The 17,783-nt window shown below is 34.2% G+C and overlaps 7 protein-coding genes across 7 annotated transcripts; 4 read left to right on the top strand and 3 right to left on the bottom strand.

The window, feature by feature from the left end:
- Positions 1–6,176: 6,176 nt before the first annotated feature.
- Positions 6,177–8,120, top strand: MONOS_6788 (putative Vacuolar amino acid transporter 6). The gene is made up of 2 exons (XM_067877049.1): positions 6,177–6,455; positions 6,505–8,120. Exons 1-2 carry the CDS (start codon positions 6,201–6,203, stop codon positions 7,930–7,932), a joined length of 1,683 nt encoding a protein of 560 aa, XP_067731210.1. The 5' UTR covers positions 6,177–6,200; the 3' UTR covers positions 7,933–8,120.
- MONOS_6787 (uncharacterized protein) lies at positions 8,059–9,580 on the bottom strand. The gene is made up of 5 exons (XM_067877048.1): positions 9,245–9,580; positions 9,072–9,199; positions 8,961–9,003; positions 8,739–8,899; positions 8,059–8,634 (listed from the first exon to the last, which is right to left on the bottom strand). Exons 1-5 carry the CDS (start codon positions 9,548–9,550, stop codon positions 8,310–8,312), a joined length of 963 nt encoding a protein of 320 aa, XP_067731211.1. The 5' UTR covers positions 9,551–9,580; the 3' UTR covers positions 8,059–8,309.
- A 148-nt stretch (positions 9,581–9,728) lies between these two features.
- MONOS_6786 (uncharacterized protein) lies at positions 9,729–10,217 on the top strand (the record flags this gene model as incomplete). Its single annotated transcript, XM_067877047.1, has 2 exons — positions 9,729–9,823; positions 9,881–10,217. 2 exons carry the CDS (start codon positions 9,729–9,731, stop codon positions 10,077–10,079), a joined length of 294 nt encoding a protein of 97 aa, XP_067731212.1. The 3' UTR covers positions 10,080–10,217.
- Positions 10,218–10,229: 12 nt separating this feature from the next.
- MONOS_16799 (putative 60S ribosomal protein L35Ae) lies at positions 10,230–10,868 on the bottom strand. Its single transcript, XM_067869671.1, has 3 exons — positions 10,797–10,868; positions 10,612–10,729; positions 10,230–10,538 (listed from the first exon to the last, which is right to left on the bottom strand). The coding sequence occupies exons 1-3, from the start codon at positions 10,841–10,843 to the stop codon at positions 10,386–10,388; spliced, it is 318 nt and encodes a 105-aa protein (XP_067731213.1). The 5' UTR covers positions 10,844–10,868; the 3' UTR covers positions 10,230–10,385.
- Positions 10,869–11,110: 242 nt separating this feature from the next.
- Positions 11,111–12,601, top strand: MONOS_6785 (uncharacterized protein; the record flags this gene model as incomplete). Its single annotated transcript, XM_067877046.1, has 8 exons — positions 11,111–11,128; positions 11,184–11,228; positions 11,282–11,523; positions 11,593–11,720; positions 11,787–11,857; positions 11,989–12,063; positions 12,166–12,210; positions 12,323–12,601. The coding sequence occupies 8 exons, from the start codon at positions 11,111–11,113 to the stop codon at positions 12,368–12,370; spliced, it is 672 nt and encodes a 223-aa protein (XP_067731214.1). The 3' UTR covers positions 12,371–12,601.
- Positions 12,602–12,756: 155 nt separating this feature from the next.
- Positions 12,757–16,400, bottom strand: MONOS_6784 (uncharacterized protein). Its single transcript, XM_067877045.1, has 7 exons — positions 16,235–16,400; positions 16,102–16,178; positions 15,979–16,048; positions 15,804–15,932; positions 15,723–15,755; positions 15,537–15,651; positions 12,757–15,419 (listed from the first exon to the last, which is right to left on the bottom strand). The coding sequence occupies exons 1-7, from the start codon at positions 16,353–16,355 to the stop codon at positions 13,271–13,273; spliced, it is 2,694 nt and encodes an 897-aa protein (XP_067731215.1). The 5' UTR covers positions 16,356–16,400; the 3' UTR covers positions 12,757–13,270.
- A 247-nt stretch (positions 16,401–16,647) lies between these two features.
- Positions 16,648–17,754, top strand: MONOS_6783 (putative D123-domain-containing protein; the record flags this gene model as incomplete). Its single annotated transcript, XM_067877044.1, has 1 exon — positions 16,648–17,754. The coding sequence occupies one exon, from the start codon at positions 16,648–16,650 to the stop codon at positions 17,752–17,754; it is 1,107 nt and encodes a 368-aa protein (XP_067731216.1).
- Between the last annotated feature and the right edge of the window lie 29 nt (positions 17,755–17,783).

A 17,783-nucleotide genomic window follows, 5' to 3' on the forward strand; every position in this document is an offset into this window, starting at 1 on the left:
CAATGGATCAATCAGATGAAGGCTTTGATATGGCTGAGATGAAAACTGTTGATTTCGTGGAAATTGCAAATAATGATTCATTATTAGATGAGCCATTTTTTGAAAAGGAAAATAAAGAAATGAAAACTGATAGAGATTTTCATTTTGCTCTAATCAATAAATCTTCACGTTATGGCTCAATTGAAATGTATTTAGATGGAGCAAATGGTATTGATAATGATAAATGCGGTAAACTGAAAAGTACACCGTGCAAAACAATAAAAAAAATCGTTGAAAATGGTTATTCTGTGAGTAAGATTAAAATATATTCGGCTGAATGTTGCAATGAATTTGATTCTGAGTCAATTTTAATTGAAGAATGTCGTGTTGCAATTGAAGGTCAAAGCGATAATATCGTTTGCATTACCACTGCTCTCGATGAGGAAAAGTCGCAGAGTGAAAAGGGATTATTTAATGTGATAAAAAATGGTTCTTTTTGGTTAACTTATGTCAATATAAGTGTGAATACAACGCGAAAAAGTGGACAAGATAATGGATTGATCGTTGGAGAAGATTCTGATTTCTTTTTTGAATTCGCAAGCATTTCTTCTACAGATTGTGATAAATCTTTGAACTGTATTTTGATGAAATGCAAAACTGGAAAACTTGAATTGATGGATGTTAGGATTTCGCATTTTAATTCATTCTTTGCATTGATATTAGCGGAATCTGAAACATACATGCACTTGGATTCTTTTTATTTAGATACAATTACAACTAATTGCACAACACAATCAGTTGTAACGATTTTTGGAGTGAACATTCTGGAAATCGACGGTTCATATTTTAATAATTGTTTATCCTCAGGACACGAATATGGAGGAGCCATGCATTTGGAGAAAAGTGATGATGATGGTTATCTGATTTTTTCTAGGACAACTTTCACAAATTGTTCATGCAAAAGTGAAAGTGTGAACAATAGCTCTATTTCTGCAATGATGAATAGGCTGCACAATAAAGAATCAATAGGTGGAGCGCTATTCTTGAGAGTCACTGACGAAGCAAAGGATCATTTTCAATTTGAATTGAAGGACATAACATTTTCAAGTTGTTATGCCGATAAAGGAAAATATGTTTTTTTATCTTTGCCAATTGGAAGAGAGCAGATTAGCATTGATCAGTTTGAATTTGATATGGAAGGGATTTATAGAAAGCCATTTTTCATGCTTTTAGAAGAAAGGGAAAAGTGCGTTATTATTGATTTTTATGTGATGAAACGATTAGACCTACATATCGGTCACGCAACATTTTCATACGTGAAGAAAAATCAACCAAAGAAAAAACATGTGGAGAGAGGAAAGAGCCATGCGATTCGATTAACACTGCCATCAGTCATAGCATTTTACAAGGAATTTGAAGATAATTGTCATTGGAACTTATTTTGTGAATGAGACATTTAACTTCAAGCAAGCTGTTGCTTTTTTATCAGAATCTGATGCGTCACCAATTATATCTTCGTTTGGGTCATCTCTTTCTGAAATTGAAACAGAACGAGGGACTATTCATGTTGGATCGAAAATAAAAAAAAGGCAATTCAAAAGCAGTGTTTGAGTCAGTGGTTCAAGTTCTTGAATTTCAGCACATAATCATTGAATATCCTGATGCTGTCGAAGGAGATGCACTGGATTTGATACAAGGGAAGCGTGGCTTGTCTTTCAGCGATGTTGTGTTCAGACCCTGGTTTACTGGGCTCAAAGGGGAAAATGTGCTTGGTGGTGAAGGAAACTCACTGCCATATAAGCTAATTGTGGCTGATGGTTTGTTTTTGGATTTATCACAAGTGGCTGTTTATGGTAGAAATGGAAACAAAACAGTAGGAAATTATGATGACTATTGCGAAAGGAAAACGAATTCATATCAATTCAGAAAAGAAAATGCAAATTATCAAAATAAAAAAGAGTTTAATGATGAAAACGATCCATTGTGTTCATGGGAATCCGGATTAATATATATGAGTGATTTATGGAGTTCAGACATAAGCGATAGCTCATTTGTGAACATCAGCGATGGTGCAATTTTCACAGACTCATCAGAATTGAAATTGAACAACTGAAGTTTTGTGAATAATCATCCCATAAGCGAGAATTGGAAGAAATTCCCTTCAATGCGCCACAATATCCGCCATTATGGATTTTTCGATACAGCTAATATTTTTATTAGCTCTTTGGCACCAGAGAGCGATGGATTAAATGGGAAGCCGTTTGGAATGCTTGCCCAGATTAAACCAAAAGGAGTTATGGAAAATTTGGAATCCACATTCTTTGTACCTGTTTTGAAGAATGTTACTTTGAACAAGGAAGATAAAAAAGGAATGAAGATCTTTAAAGCGAAAGAAAACGATGGCAAAACAATTACGCAACTGTTAGTGGATCTAACCTTTTTCCTTGTGGTCTTGCTTTTGAGGTGTTGAAGGAAAGAGCCTGTGAAGAGACAAGATGGACAGAATGTTCAATTTCTGAATTTGTGAACGAAACAGAAACGAATGTCAAAATTCCCAATTCGATAATTGATGATGAATACGCATCAGTTATTTGCAGGTTATCATTTCTGAGCGGATTGGAAAAAAAGGAAAAGAAATATACAGATAATATGATTTTGAAAAAGCAAAATAAAAAAGATCCCAAACGAAATGACACTGTTGATAATGTTGATGTTCCAAAGAAATTAACAACAGCACAGTTGGTAATAATCATTGTATCCGTAATTGTATTTGTTGTTGCGGTTGTGATGGTTGTGGAAATAATTGCGATATGCACAGTGAAAAAAAATAAGCGAAGCATATTCGCAGCAATGAATGAAAGGGAACAGTAAAAAAAATTGTTATTTAATTTTTGAAATTATATGAAAATAAGAAAAGAATATTCAAGAATGTGTCATAAGAGAGTAATTCTTACTATATCATCACATTAATTGAATGATGAAGCAAACTCAATTGTTGGAGAGCTTTTAAAAGAGTTATTTTTTTATTTTTTGTTATTTATTTGTTATTTTATATATGCATATGTTTTTTTTCTGATGAGAAGATCTTAATAAAAAATTATTCTTTCCAAAAGAGATGAAAATTTTGATGTGATAGTTTTGTTTATTTTTTATTTTATTTTTCATTCAATTAAATATTATTTTTTTATTGTCCCTTTGAAACGATTTTTTGAGAAATTTATTGATTTTGTTAAAAGAAATTATTTGAGGATGTTTGATTTAAATTTTGTTCTTTTGTGATATTATTCTTCCTTTTTTCGAAATCAATCGTTCATCATCTATTAATCATGATTTTTGAATTTTTTCTTTTATTTTATTTGTGCAATCCCGAAAAAAGGAAACGCATTCATCCCTTATTGTAAGTAAATGATGCAAATCTTTACACTTTTAACTTTGAATATTATTGTACACATTATTAAATCAAAGTGAAATACATGACAAAACATCTCAGAACTTCATTTTTTTCCAACAAAATATTAAAAAAATCTTTTGTTCCTTAAAAGATGATGAAGTTCATGAACTTTTTCGTGAGGTGGTTTTGTTGAATAGCCCGCTGCTTTTAAAATTATATAATTTCATTGATAACAATAAAAGTTTTTTCTCAAAAAATCGGAAACTCATTCAATTTGAAAATGAATTTATAACGATTTAACAATAATAATTTTTGTAATAAAAAATGAGGTTGTGAAAAATTATTTCTCATTCCATGTTATTGTAACATTTTTCCCTTTGATTTGAAACACTACACCAAAAATAATTCTAAGTCGAAAAACTTTCAATCAAAATCGAAAAACTTTCAACCAAAGTCGAAAAACTTTCAAACGAAATCGAAAATTATTATTCAAAGTTGGAAAACTTTCATTCAAAGTCGAAAGTTATCATTCGAAGTCGAAAAAGTTGCAAACGAAATCGAAAAACTTTCAATCGAAATCGAAAAACTTTCAAACAAAGTCGAAAATTTCACAAAAAAAATAAACGTTAAATGAAAAGTGTTCCACAAAAGATGAAAATATTCTTTTGTTTTTGGAAATATTATCAACTATGTTTTTGTTGTCGATTTCTGCAAAATATGAAGATTTCAAACCAAAATTAATTCAAAAATCAACTCAAAACACATCTTAGAACATTTGTTTCCTTCAATAAGAAATGAGTCGTTTGTGATGAAAAAACATTAAATAAAAGAGTCAATAATGTGTTCTTTATTCTGCATTAAATAGGAAAAAAATAAAAATTTTCTAAAGTAAATTTTCTGTGAAGAAGAGTGCTTTCAACTGAAATGAGATAAAAATATGTCAGAATTTCTCTCATAATTTTAAATTCGTAATTGGTCAAAAGAAAGCAAAGAAAAACACCTGAAAAAAGATAAAAAGTCACTAAAATAACAAATATTATTGTTATTTTAACTATAACAATGTTTTTTAGACTATTATTAATTTTTGTAACTTTTTAAAAATTTGAAGTTTTTCGAGCTTTCGACTTTGCTTGAAAGTTTTCCGACTTTGTTTGAAAGTTTTTCGATTTCGATTGAAAGTTTTTCGATTTCGTTTGCAACTTTTTCGACTTTGAATAATAATTTTCGACTTTGAATGAAACTTTTTCGACTTCGAATGAAAACTTTCGACTTTGAATGAAAGTTTTCCAACTTTGAATAATAATTTTCGATTTCGTTTGAAAGTTTTTCGACTTTGGTTGAAAGTTTTTCGATTTTGAATAATTTTTGGTGTATATTCTTTCAAAAAAATCGTTTCTTGCAATAAAAAATCACAAATTTTTCTTTTTAAATGTGACAAAATTCTATTTATTCACACACAAAATTTCTTTTAGAGAAGTGTTCCGATGCGAACAGTGATAAAGTGTGATTTTTATTCCTTTTTTTGTTAAAAAGAAATACAGACAAATAAAAAATATTATCTGTCATTGTTTTTTCGAAAATGAATAATACATGAAATGGAAAATAAATATTATTGAAAAAAAAACATTATCTGCAAGATCTGTAATTTTTCATAATAATTCTGCATTCTCCGATCCTGCTTCACAATTTGATATTCCATTCTCATTCAAAACAGGATATAATCACATCCAATACAAATGCATTCATTAATAGTCACATTTTTCTATGTACTATATTTTTTTTGTTATTATTCATTCATAATCAATAGAATATAATAACTGTGTTAAATAAAAATAATAAGAATTTATTTCTTAATGTGTGATTGTTTATATAAAAACGGAACATTTAGAAAAAAAAATATTCTCTATTTAGATTTTTCAGGGACATGTTTAAAAAAATTAAAATAATATTTCATTATGATATTAAAATATTTAATTCTCCAAAAATTAATATTCATTAAGAATTTCCGAAAAATTAACAATTAATCCAAAATAAAGAAATGAATTAATTAATTTTCATTTTGTTCTGTACAAAGCGATATCGCATTTTATCACAATTTTATAATGTCACAAAAAGTTATGCAAAACAAATTGTTATCGAATCCGGAAAAGACAGGATCAAATTTATAATTATGTCAATCAAGCTTCTAACCAGTATTTTTTTTTTTTTTGGAAATGTCAGTTGAGAAAATTTTTTGAAACAAAATGTTATTGACCATCGCTGACATTCACTGATAAAAATAAAAATAAAGGAAATTTGAGATGTGTGGGAAAATTCGGAAAAACAAGCTTTTTCTTGCACAAATCATCACAAAATTGTTACACTCATAAATTTGTTTAATTTTCCCAGATTTCAAAATAAATTGTGTTACCATACAAGAAAACATGCATCAATGATATCATAATGTTATGTTTTGCGTTATCACATGCATTTCAAAAAGTTTATCATTTTTATTCAAACTTTTTTTGATCACCAAAAATCTTTCAACAATTCATTATTATTATTTTTTTTTTGAAAAAGCCCGAAGTACCATATTAAGCCCAATATTTAAAAATTGATCTTATTATTCACATAACAATAAATCGCATTAAAGAAAAATATCGGTTTTTTTTTCAAAAACATTAATAGAAAAAATATTTTTTTGCTTGCTTTAGCTTTGGAAATTGAAAATAATTATTACATCTTCATTTATAAAAACAATTATTGAAATTTCACATCTATAAAAAGATGAAATGTTAATGAATCTCAAAAAGTGTACCATAACTAATTATTCATTAATAACTTGTTTCAAATGAGTGAAAAAGACAAACAGAAGCAAGATAAAACAAAAGAAAAATATACGCCAAATGCATCTTTGGGTTCAGCAGTTATCAGTTTGGTGAATTCAACTCTTGGAGCTGGAATGCTTGGAATTCCGTTGGCTTACGCAAAAGCTGGAGTGTTTCCTGCAATAGTGATGCATATCGTAATGGCTTTGATGTCTTTTTTTTCATTTCATTTTTTGATTGAGGTTGCAGATGCTCTTCAGCAATATTCCCTTGGAGAAGTTTGAATATTTATAATTGTTTTAAATTTCATGGAGAATCATAAATTAGCTTTCTGAAACTTTATTTGGAGTTATAGGTGTTGTGGTCATAGAATTTTGTAATGCTATTTATGGATTCGGTTCATTATGGGCATATATGATTTTGATAACAGATTTTCTTACATCAATGCTTCGTGGATTGGGCATTCCATCCGAACACCCATGCGTGCAAAATTGGTTCATTGCCATACTTGTTGCTTTTTTTGTGTTGCAACCACTTTCATGGATGAGAAAATTGGATTCTCTTCGATTTACTTCTTTTTTTGGTACAATTTCAATGGCAATATGTGTTGCTGTTGTTATTTTCCGATTCTTCAGTCCATTTGACAAAGATTTTCATCCAGATCCACCACTATTTGCGCGTCCTACTCCTGCAATGATACAAACATTTTCTACACTGACATTTGCATTTGGTTGTCAACAAAACATTCCAATTATACAAGGAGAAATTAAAAAAAGAAGCCGAAAAACAATGTACATTGTATCTGTATTTTCAATATCAACAGTTGGGATATTTTATATGATTGCAGGATTGTTTGGCTATTTTTCATTTACAACTCTATTTTATACTGATCCTCATGCAGGAAACATCCTTGAAATGTTTGATGATAAAGATATTGGTGCAGTTGTTGCAAGAATTTGCTCGTTAATCACTGTTCTCTTTTGCTTCCCTATGAATTCTTTGCCAACACGTCTTGCAATCTACAATATAGTTGTGGGAATGAAACATCATTTTTCGAGGAAAGGCTATACGCCTTTAAAGGAAGCAAACAAATCTTTCGCACGCCCTGAATTAGTGAACGTAAAGGGACAAGAAGTGAAATTAGACGTGAAAAATTATAGCGGAGAATCACAAACATTGAAAGAAAATGAGGGAATGGATGAGGAATCACCAGAATCCGAAGATAGTACGGAAACATTGCCACTTCGCCGCTCTTTTATATCTTCAACTGTGTCTATGGAAAACATGTCAGAGGCATCAGATCCTGTTCCTTCAAAGAAAGTTCTATGCACAACACTATCTGTTATTGTCTCGTGTGCTGTTGGCTCAACACTTGTACTTATTGTGATGGTCCTTTCAATCTTCCTTAATAAAGTCAACTTTGTATTTGATATTGTTGGATCGACAGCAGGCGTGGCAATCGCCTTTATCGTTCCACCAGTTTTGTATCTCAGGCTAAAGAAGAACCCACGAAGATACATCAAGCGCCACCGCTTCACCGATCCTCGCTTCCCGGAAATGGGAGAGGAAAACAAGAAGCGTTTGGAAGAGCTTTTTGAGGAGTCCAAAAATAGCGGGAAAACAGGAAAATTTCACATCACTCCCGGCCGTGTGATGGCCTATGTGACTATTGCTTTTGGCTTAATATGCGGCTTGTTTTCTCTTTCTATGGCTATAATATTTGATACAGACATTTCAAAACACGTCAACTGGTGATCTGTTTTTGTTTTTATTCGTAGAGTGTTTATAATTTTTGTTCTTAAAATTTATAGAATTTTTGTTTCTGTTCACATTCCTTCAATTTTCTCTCCTTCATTTATTTTAGTTGAATGCACCACCTTGTTTTTTTTTTTTTGTTTTTTACTAATTTGCAATTGTTTACATTACATTCTTTTAGTGATTCAACTTTTTTGGTGTCTTTATTCTGAGATTTCCTTCGTTTTCTGAAACGAAGCTCAATTGCATTTTGATTTTCAACAAAAGATTTTTTTGACAAGGCAAAGTCAAACCCATTGTGAATGACCAAAAAAAAGAAAACAAGAAAGATAAAAGACTTCTGAGACAAACACAAAAGATGTTAAGATAAATAATTATTAATAAGTCGATGCAGCAGAACGACGAGAAACAGCAGAAGAAGAATGGAAAGATTGGGTGCTTCTCATAGTTCGTGATGGAGTCGACCGCTGCGGAGTCGCTGTTGAGCGACTTGTGGACGACAGAGATCCAGACACAGCAGGAGACATTGAACCAGTTCTTGTACCAGTTTTATTCATTGAAGATGAAGGGCGGAAGGGAGATGAAATGAATTTTCCGGCCTCCTTGCTTTTTCTCATCGTCTCACCATGCTGAAATTCATTCGCCTGTGCCTTTTGCTCGGCTCTCAATTCTCTAAGCAAATTTCTATATCGCTGCTCCAATCTTCATTTTATTGTTAAAAATAATTTGAAATTTGAAAGAATAAAATTATCAGAAAATATTATCAAGAAAATTGAAAAAAAAAACAATCGAAAAATATTGTGTACCTTGCTGAATCATTCCCTCTTTGTATGCATTTTTCCTTTCTTTCTCTATCTATTCTTTTTAATAAATTACTCATCTCTGAACTTTGTTGTGCTTTAAGCTGCTGTTTTAAACTATTTTTCCTTGTTGCCTCTTCTTTTTCAAGGCGAACCTTTTCTTGTTCCTCCTAAAAAAGTTACAAAAATTAAAAGATTTCGTGAGAAAAAAGGGATTGCAAGACATACAAGTGCATCCGCAGCCGCTTGAGCCTTCAAAGCTTCTTGGAATCTTTAAAAATAAAAAATCAAACAATAACATTTTAACATTAAATAAAAATTCAATTCATTATTGCATGCTTTTTCAACTTGGCGAGTTGCTTTTCTGTGGCTCTAAGTGAAACCAGCTCGGGAGAAGGCTTCAATTGAGGAGGATCAGCAGAGGCGAAACTAAGCTCAAGTGCTTCATTTTGTTGTTGGTGAGTGTTCTATAAAAATCATAAAAATGAGTTTATTTTAAAATAATATCAGACTTTGAGTTCTTCAATTTGTTTTGATGCATCATTTTCAAAATTTTTCATTTCTTCATCCCACTGATCTGCAAATAACTTAACCTGTTCTTCATATGCATGATGCAATTCTTCTTCGTGCTCTCGCTGCTCTTCCTCAAGCGCAGTTTTTCGCTTTTCTGAAAGCCTTTTCTTCAAAGCTTCCAATTTTTTATTCTCTCTATCAGCTTCAGCGTATCTTCCTGTATCGCCAAGCTGTTCTACTAAATCTGTTAACTCTTTTACACGTTGTTCCATTTCCTCTATTGTTGTCGGATCTCGAGACGACATTTCAATAAATTAATTTTTGAAAAAGGTTGTAATAGGGGGCTGTTCGATCAAAACATCAACAATAAAGAAATTTTTATGTAAATTATTTTATAAATTCAATATATTGATTACTGACTTTAACACATTTTGTTGTTTATTGAAGTTAAAAAAATTGGGTGTCCATTAAACATTTTTAAGGATGACACAATCCCAGAAGACTTTGTCACCTGGGCAACAGGATATTTTATCAGAAGAAAAAATTGACTATAAGATAGAAAGGGAGATTTATTTGAGGTTTATTGAATTATCATTTTATCGATTTATTAAATTTATTAATTTTATTCTCTTAAGGAGTCATCCGGAATTATCTGATCTCATAAGATGCTTATTTCAGGAATTAGTTGTGAAGAAGCCTGCAACAAAAGCTGATATCTTGCACTTTATTTGTGATTTTTTCCAACAATCTGATTTACAATATAAAGTGATGCTTTATGCAAAACAACGTGAATCCGATTTAACAGATTACGAGCAAATGATGGCAGGCGAATGACAAATCAATTTTTTATTGTTATTATAATTTATTAATTCACACATCTTGTTTTATTCAGTTTTACACATCATTTCCTCAATGCGAAATATTCTCTTTTTTTCGTTATGCACAGATATTTAACGAAAGCTGATGCACTTAGTTGTATATTGAGAGATGAGCAATGTTTATCTTCGTTCGGAATCAGAAACACGCAACAATAAGAAATTACGAATTGCATATGAGATGATTCTTCGAATTAATATTCCCTGGTTTGTTATGAAGAAGTGAAAATTGAATCAAATTATGAAAAAAATTTCAAAATGGATTTTAATGTTGAGGGTAAAGCATGACGCGCACAGATGCGCCAAATGCTTTTGGTGGAATGTTATGTGTGAAGCGAGCACGAACAACACCACTGTTTCCGTGAGTTTTGACTATTTTCCCTCTAATGACTTTAATTCCCTTTTTGTTTGATTTGCACTGAACAAATATCATGTGAATAAAAAAAGACACGTAAATTACTTTTTTTGATAACCAAATTTTGAAGTCAAACCTTTTTCACTTTATAAATGTAATACACTGTCTTTCCAAGATAATAGCGAGCTCCATGAGTTGATGTGCATCCTTGAACCTCGAGAAGAGAGATGTTTGGATGTTGTGTATGTTTTCCTCTAAGAAATCAATAAAAAGATTGTAAAATTGCGTAACAATCTCTAACAAGCAAAAGAAAAACAGAACCTTCTGAATCCTAAAATTTTTCCAGGGACGTGAAGTCTGCAGGGCATTTTTAATAATCGAATGATCTTGATTTTCCACTTTTCAAAAAAGAAAAATATAAAATGGTTTTACTTAAAATTTAAATGAGCTTTCCTTCACTTCAAGAATATAAAACAGCAAAAGAAAAGACAGAACCTATTGAAAGTTCTAAAAAAATTGTTTTTACAAACACAAGAACGAACGGAAGTCTGAGCATTTATTTATTGAAAATAATAACACTTTTTTCAGGCCGACTTGATGAACTTGGGACAAAACTTAAAAATCTTAGGATTAAAATGCAACGAGATAAAGAGGTAACACATTCATCTATAATTACAGAATTAAATATTTTCATTTAATGAATAATAGGAAACTGAACGAAGGTTTCAGGAGCGTCTCACTTCGATTGTTGAAGTTTGTAAGAGATATTTTAAATGAAAATGTTTTTAATATTTCTTATTTTATAGTCTTTAGAAGATGTTCAACAAACGTTGTACACTTCGAATGCTGATTTTAGACAACAATTGAGAGAATATGACATTCGAACAAAATCTGATATATTTTCTGATGAATCAATCCGCTTCGCAGAAAAATCTATAGACGAGGTTGGAGAGAAAATACTACAAGATATTGATAACATGCAGCTCTCGAGAATTTCGAATCAATCAGCAATTAAAGATTCAATGCTTCAACAAATTGGGGATTTGCAGTTTGCATAAATTTATAATGTTATAGTGCATTTCTCAAAATTAAACATGTACACACGAATATATTTCAGAACATTTTTAAGCGATGATGCAGATTCTACAATAGTTACACCATTGTCAATTACGAAAGATTTAGAGGATTTGGTGAATGAAGTATATTTTGAAATGAAAGCTGCTAAAGACAGAAACAAGGAAATATGTGTGCATTACTTGATTGCGAGTTATGTTTGAAGAATTCTTTTCAATATTAAAATCGTTTTATTAGTGGAGGAGAAAGAAACAGCACACAAAAATGAGTTAGCAAAATTAAGAGACTCACTCGAAAACGAAATAAAGGTGTTTTTTTATATCAATTAATAAAAATTTCAATATTTAACACTTGCTTTTTTCTGCATGCAATAATATGTCATGCTTTTTTTTAAAATTTATTATTTCCACTTTGAAAATCGACCACAACCACAAAACAGGAAAGAAAATCGCATCAAAAAGAACTTGACGATATGATTGTCCATATTGGCATTTCATTCAATTCATTATTGGAGGCATGAATTTTATTACGAATTTTATTTTGATTTTACAATTTGAATTGATTATTTATAAATTTTAATTGGTTTTATCATTGCATTTCTTTATGTTCTTTTTAGAAACACAAAGAAGAAAGAAATAAGACAGAGGTTACGTTGGTAAAAGTTTGCTCAATTTATTTATTTCCACATTTCAAAGAGAATCTGCCAAATTTGTTGTAAACCCTTCTTTTTAAATTTGACTATTTATTTTCTTCTTTTTTTTTTCCACCAAAAGTTTATGGAAGATACTTGCCTGAAAGTGGAAGAATGTTTGCAGACTTGATAAGTACATAACGATGTTCAGCCTCATTTCACATTTCATCCTCTTCACATCAGATACTTCTTATTGTTTGTTATACTCATTCTACCGTTCTTATCTCATTTCAATTGCTTCTTTTTTTTAAGAAACAACTAAAAATTTTACAATTTCTGTCTCAATTCATCGCAAAGCCTTTTTGTATTGATTCTTTTCCCTTCAACATCAGAAAGAAACAACATGCTTAATGTTGAACATTGAAAACTGTTTCAACATCACATTCATTTCAATTCATTGAACGAAAGAAGTCGTTTTTATGCAACTGAAAGAACTGATATGTAATTCTCAAAGATTTGTTGAACGAAATTTACTGAAGTGATTGGAAAGAAAAGACAGAGAAAAAAAAAATAATATTGTTTAATTGCATGCTTTGTATTTTATATTTTATCTGGAAATATTTATAACAAAAAATATATTCGTTATAATGTCAGAAGCCAAAATAAGACAATCAATATATTTTTTTTCTCTAAAAACTGAAATCGACAAAAAACAATATTTAGTCAATTTTGGATACATAATAACAGTTGAAAGACAGCTAAGGATAAAAAGAAAAAGAAGAATAACTTTATAAATAAAATAGAAACATGACTTTGAAATGATGGATTTCATCACATTGTGAAGGAGACATTATCAAAACATATAGAATTGAAAAAAATAAAAACAATGATAAAGTTTATGAACGACACATAAAGAAGATGAAAAAAAAGGAAGTTGAAAAGAAAAGAGATAATTACTTGCGATTTTAGAAAGAAAGAAAGAAAGATGGTTTGAAAGAAGAAAAATAACTACAACGGTTTAATAATATTTAATTATCATTAAAAAAACATTAAAAAAAAAAACACCAAAAGACTCAATCATCAGAAATAATCAGTGTCCGTATGACGGGACCGGTGCGATAGACACAGCAGGCGTGGCCGGCTTGGTCCACTTGTCTGTCGTGTCATAGAATGGTATGTCGGCCGTCAAGCTCTGCTGGAACATCGAGTCCGACCCTCCCTGTATTCTTTTCTTCCCCGTGGAGAAATCTGAGTGGAACGAATGCCGCTCCACCACATCCGTGCGCGGGTTGTACGACAAGTCGTTCAGCTCCGGCCGGTCCTGCGTGTGCGACACAATCGGCTTCTGCCGCGACTGCAGCTTCTTGAAGTCTGCGCCATACGTCGACGGGTACACAAACTGCTCTGCATTCTCCGAGTGGTAGAACTTGTCCAGCGGCTTGTCTTTATACCTGTCTGGATCCACCTGTGCCCTCGTCGGGTACGAGCTGAAGTCGATCGACGACACATGCTGCCTCGCTCCCGACGACACTAGTGTGAAGTCTGCCTGCGACGGCGCAAGCAAAGTCGACGCCACAAGCGCCTGCGGAAGCGCTGCGCTCGCACTGCCGCTGCTGAACGGCCGGTCTGTCGACTGCAGCGCCTCGCGGCTCCGCTCATACGACCGGATGAGCGACGGGGCAACACGAGAATGAGTCGTGGAGCCCATCAGCGGAGGCGAAGAAGTCTCTCCTCGAAGTGGAATGCCATCGCTGCTGCTGTCGCTGTTTGCGTGAAGTGAAGAGCGAAGTGCGACAGAACGGGTGCCAGGAAGAGCAGAGGCGCCTGCTGTGACGTCGGGGCTGTAGTCGAGATCGACTGTGAGCGGCGCTTGTGGCTCTGGCCGTGCAGGCGCCAGGCCGAAGGGCACTTGGCTGTGGAACCGGATTCTGGTGGGGTTGATGTTGACGTCGTACATCTCAGCTGGGAGTGGGTTGCCTTCTGCATCGACAGTGGCTGTTGGAAGAAGCGTCTGCCTTGGGGGAGGGTTGGTGACAAGATAAGGCTGCGTCTTGGGCTGTCCGAAGGGTATCTGCGGATGCGAACGAGGGCGGATAGGCTCCTCCGCGCGGTTGTAGTCGATCTCTGCTTCTGTCTTTGTGTTGTGTGCGACGAGCGGTGGGTGGATGCGGAGAGAGGGAGCAGGCGTGGTGAGGGAGTGGGAGAGGGTGGTTGATGGAGTCCTGTGCCTCTTTGAGAGGTTCGTGTCGTTCGGGTTGTAGATAGGGTCGAGGCTGCTTGTCTTCCAGAAGGAGCCGTATGCGTTCTCTCTCGACGTCGACTTGCGCAGATCCACCGGAGACGGCACACGCTGCGCCACCATCGTGTCAAAGGAGCGGGTGACATCATACAGCTTGTCCACAATCACTGGCCGTGTCCGCTCAGACGCTGTGGATGTGCGGGAAGAGCGGGAGAGAGGCAGCGACACTGAGCTCATGCGCGGATGCTGGCTGTTCCCTTCCAGCATCGACTCATGGGAGACATAAAAATCGCTCTCACAGTCGCTCTTCTTCTCCAGCGGAACCCTCGCCAGCATCTTCGACTTGAATGCGCTTGATTCGCTCGGAGGTCCTCCATGTGCTGCATCCATTTTGGAAGTCTTCAGGCGCTGTGCGTGCTGGCTGATCGCTGTCTCCGTCGCCTGCAGATCAAACCCGGCCCGACCTCCGCCGGTGCGCGCAGGCATCGTCGAGCTCATCCGCAGCGACATACCCGCTTTCAGTTTTCCCCACCCTGTCCCTTTCCTCTTCATCCCTCCTGCGCTCCCAACTTTCTTTCTCGCATCATCGTAGGAGCCTCTGTGCTGTGCTCCAGTCACATCTGGCGGAGAGTTTTCGTCGTTCTGCTTCCACGACGACCCAACAGCAGCTGACATGCTGTTCCTGAAGTTGCGAGCGACAATGCCATTTGTCTGAGAGGAGGAGCCGTTGTGCTGCTCGTCCTTCGGCAGCTGCAGAGGGATGCCCCGAGAGCCTGTTGTTGACCTCCGGGCATCGATTTCAGCGCGCGTCTCTGGTTCGTTGTTCCTGCCTAAATCGCCCAAACTCTGTGTCCTCTGACGCGAATGTGCTCGTGTTGGCGTGTTTGACCGGGTGAGTGTGAAAAGCGTCTGTGTGCGGCTGGGTGAGTAACTGTCGCGAGACGGTGCCATGAACGCGGGAGATGGGCGAGGTTTTCCTTTTAAAGGATGACCTATTCCTCTGAAAACATGAAAAACGCACGATTTTGCAAATTAAAGAAAGTTGTTTCAGTTTATAATAATCAGTTAAATACAAATTATTGAACATATAAATTTGTAAAAAATTCTTGTTTCAAACTTTTCTGTGTCTTGCGTTGAAAAGCTCGGATGATAGTGTCCTACCGATGGCATTTCAGAAGACACCTTCATTTCAACAGTCACAAACTGATCACGACTTGGTGCAAGAAAGGCAGCTAAATACAAGAAATAACAACAAAACAAGAAACAAAGATGATTACAACAGCAACAATTATTATTGGCACACAAGTTTTCGCCTTTGCTGTTTGCTTTTGATTTTCTGTAAAATAAAAATTTATTTAGAATTGAAAATAATAAAGAACAATACTTGATGTTTGCTGTGAAGAGGCTGCAATCACGTCAGCTACAGATTTTGCTAAATTCAACGGAGATGTTTTATCATTTGCTTTACCCTTCCCACTTTTCGACAAAGATGGAACAGGAAGAAAGTCGAAATCTGAAAAGAAATTAATCAAAAAATAATTACAAAAAGAAAAATAAACCTGATGATATTCGAGGAGTTGACGCAATTTCACCTTCTCTTCCGTCATCTTGCGAAGTCGACGTTTGAAACTGATTCAATACGAAAAAAACTACAAGATAAGCCAGAATATTAATTTCCAAACTTTTCTTCCCATCAACGAACGATACTGAGGAAAATCAGTATTTCCTTGTTCCAATATTGTAGGCTGATCCACCTTCACTGAAAGAAATAATAATAGAAAAGGTATATATTTTTCTAAACAAATAAATATTAACCTTTTTTCACAACCGATCTCCAGGTTGCTGTCTGTATTTTTCCTTGTCTGCTAAATGGAGTTGGACCTATTAAATCGGTTCCATCGCGTCCTATAGTAGTTGCTTTGACAGTAACGCTCATAAAGCAACAACTAATAACTAATAATTTGTAAAACCAACGGATCTTACCAAAATAAAATATGAGCGAAGAGAAATTATTATTTCCTTGCACAAAAGAAGATCTTCTTGCATGCCAACATCATGAATGGTATAAATATTTAGAAAAATATACATTTCCAGCAAAAATAATCCACTTAACAGATTCATTTCTTGAATATCTTGAAGAAGATGGGTTTGCTTTTTATTTCAACAAAGAAAACATAAATGTTTACAATTTTTAAACTGTTAGAATCAAATTACCAGAAGGCGTTGAGATGCCGGAAATAGGAGCTGATGACTTTGAGGATGATCATGATTTTCTTGATCATAATGATCCTGAATGGAAAGCTTTTGAGCCTGATCCATCAGATCCCCCAAAACCAAAAAGGAAAAATACTTTTCCTGAAATATGTACAGCAATTCAAGAAGCTTTTAATACTTTTGGAACTGCAATTCCAAAACTGAATTGGACAACTCCAAAAGATGCAATTTGGGCAAATCCTCTTCATACACTTCGTTGCGAACAAACAGCCCAGGTTCTTTTGCTTTTGAAGGCGAGTGATGAGACGGATTATAACCTTCATCATATGTTTGACAACTGCGAACCACCTTCAGATATTAAATCACCTGCTGAACCTGTGATTTCTCTTCGAGAATTTTTTATATTAGATGAAAGTCACGAATTTCGTTGCTTTATAATAAATGGAAAATTTGTTGGAATATCTCAAAGACATGCAGACTTTTACTATTCGCATCTTCAGCCAGTTGAAACACAGAATACAATTATTTCAGTCTGCGCAACATTTTGGCAGGAGCAGGTGAAAAACAAATTTCCCATCAAAACATATACCATGGACGTTTATCTAACAAAAACTTGGAAAAAAGTTAAAATTGTTGACTTTGGAGTTCTTTCAGAGCCATATTCTGATCCTTTATTGTTTTCGTTTCAGGACTTGTTTGATCTTTCCAAGCAATATTCAGCTTCTGAGGAATCTTCTTTACCATCTGTGAAAGAAAATGCTCTTTCAGAACCTTTAGCATCACCTTTATCTTCGTCGTCATCATCTTCATCATCCACTTCTTCATCTTCCTCTTCTATTTCATCATTTTCAGAACAAGCTACGGAATGTTCCGGAGATTCTCCCACTCAAAAAGACGAAAGCGAAAGAGAAGTCAAACCAATATTGAGGATCGTTCAATCAACAGAAGCTAACATGGTTCCTTTGTCAGACTCCATTCAAAGAAAGGGAAGATTCAAACTTCCTGACGAAATTCAAAAAGTTATGAATGAAGAAGGATTGAATGAGTTTATTGAACGAGTTAAGAAAGAAAACGAAGCAGTGAAAGCCGAAGAGCAGAAAAAGCAATGTTGTAAAAGTTGAATGGCTTGAACGATATTGCTTTTGAGATT

The sequence above is a fragment of the Monocercomonoides exilis genome, assembly GCF_001643675.1.
Source record: "Monocercomonoides exilis strain PA203 chromosome Unknown scaffold12-1864167, whole genome shotgun sequence".
Taxonomy (NCBI): domain Eukaryota; phylum Preaxostyla; order Oxymonadida; family Polymastigidae; genus Monocercomonoides; species Monocercomonoides exilis.

Bases quoted from the DNA above. Each gene is read 5' to 3' on its own strand.
- MONOS_6788 (XM_067877049.1), top strand. From the start codon at position 6,201: ATGAGTGAAAAAGACAAACAGAAGCAAGATAAAACAAAAGAAAAATAT. The intron at 6,456-6,504 runs GTTTGAATATTT...ATCATAAATTAG, and splicing joins AGCAATATTCCCTTGGAGAA to CTTTCTGAAACTTTATTTGG.
- MONOS_6787 (XM_067877048.1), bottom strand. From the start codon at position 9,550: ATGTCGTCTCGAGATCCGACAACAATAGAGGAAATGGAACAACGTGTA. The intron at 8,900-8,960 runs GTATGTCTTGCA...CTTTTTTAGGAG, and splicing joins AAGCGGCTGCGGATGCACTT to GAACAAGAAAAGGTTCGCCT. The intron at 8,635-8,738 runs GTACACAATATT...AATAAAATGAAG, and splicing joins AGAGGGAATGATTCAGCAAG to ATTGGAGCAGCGATATAGAA.
- MONOS_6784 (XM_067877045.1), bottom strand. From the start codon at position 16,355: ATGAGCGTTACTGTCAAAGCAACTACTATAGGACGCGATGGAACCGAT. The intron at 15,933-15,978 runs GTTTATTTTTCT...ATTTCTTTTCAG, and splicing joins AACTCCTCGAATATCATCAG to ATTTCGACTTTCTTCCTGTT. The intron at 15,420-15,536 runs GTTTGAAACAAG...TCATGTTTTCAG, and splicing joins TCAACGCAAGACACAGAAAA to AGGAATAGGTCATCCTTTAA.
- MONOS_16799 (XM_067869671.1), bottom strand. From the start codon at position 10,843: ATGCCCTGCAGACTTCACGTCCCTGGAAAAATTTTAGGATTCAGAAG. The intron at 10,730-10,796 runs GTTCTGTTTTTC...TTGATTTCTTAG, and splicing joins AAAATTTTAGGATTCAGAAG to AGGAAAACATACACAACATC. The intron at 10,539-10,611 runs GTTTGACTTCAA...ATATTTGTTCAG, and splicing joins ACATTTATAAAGTGAAAAAG to TGCAAATCAAACAAAAAGGG.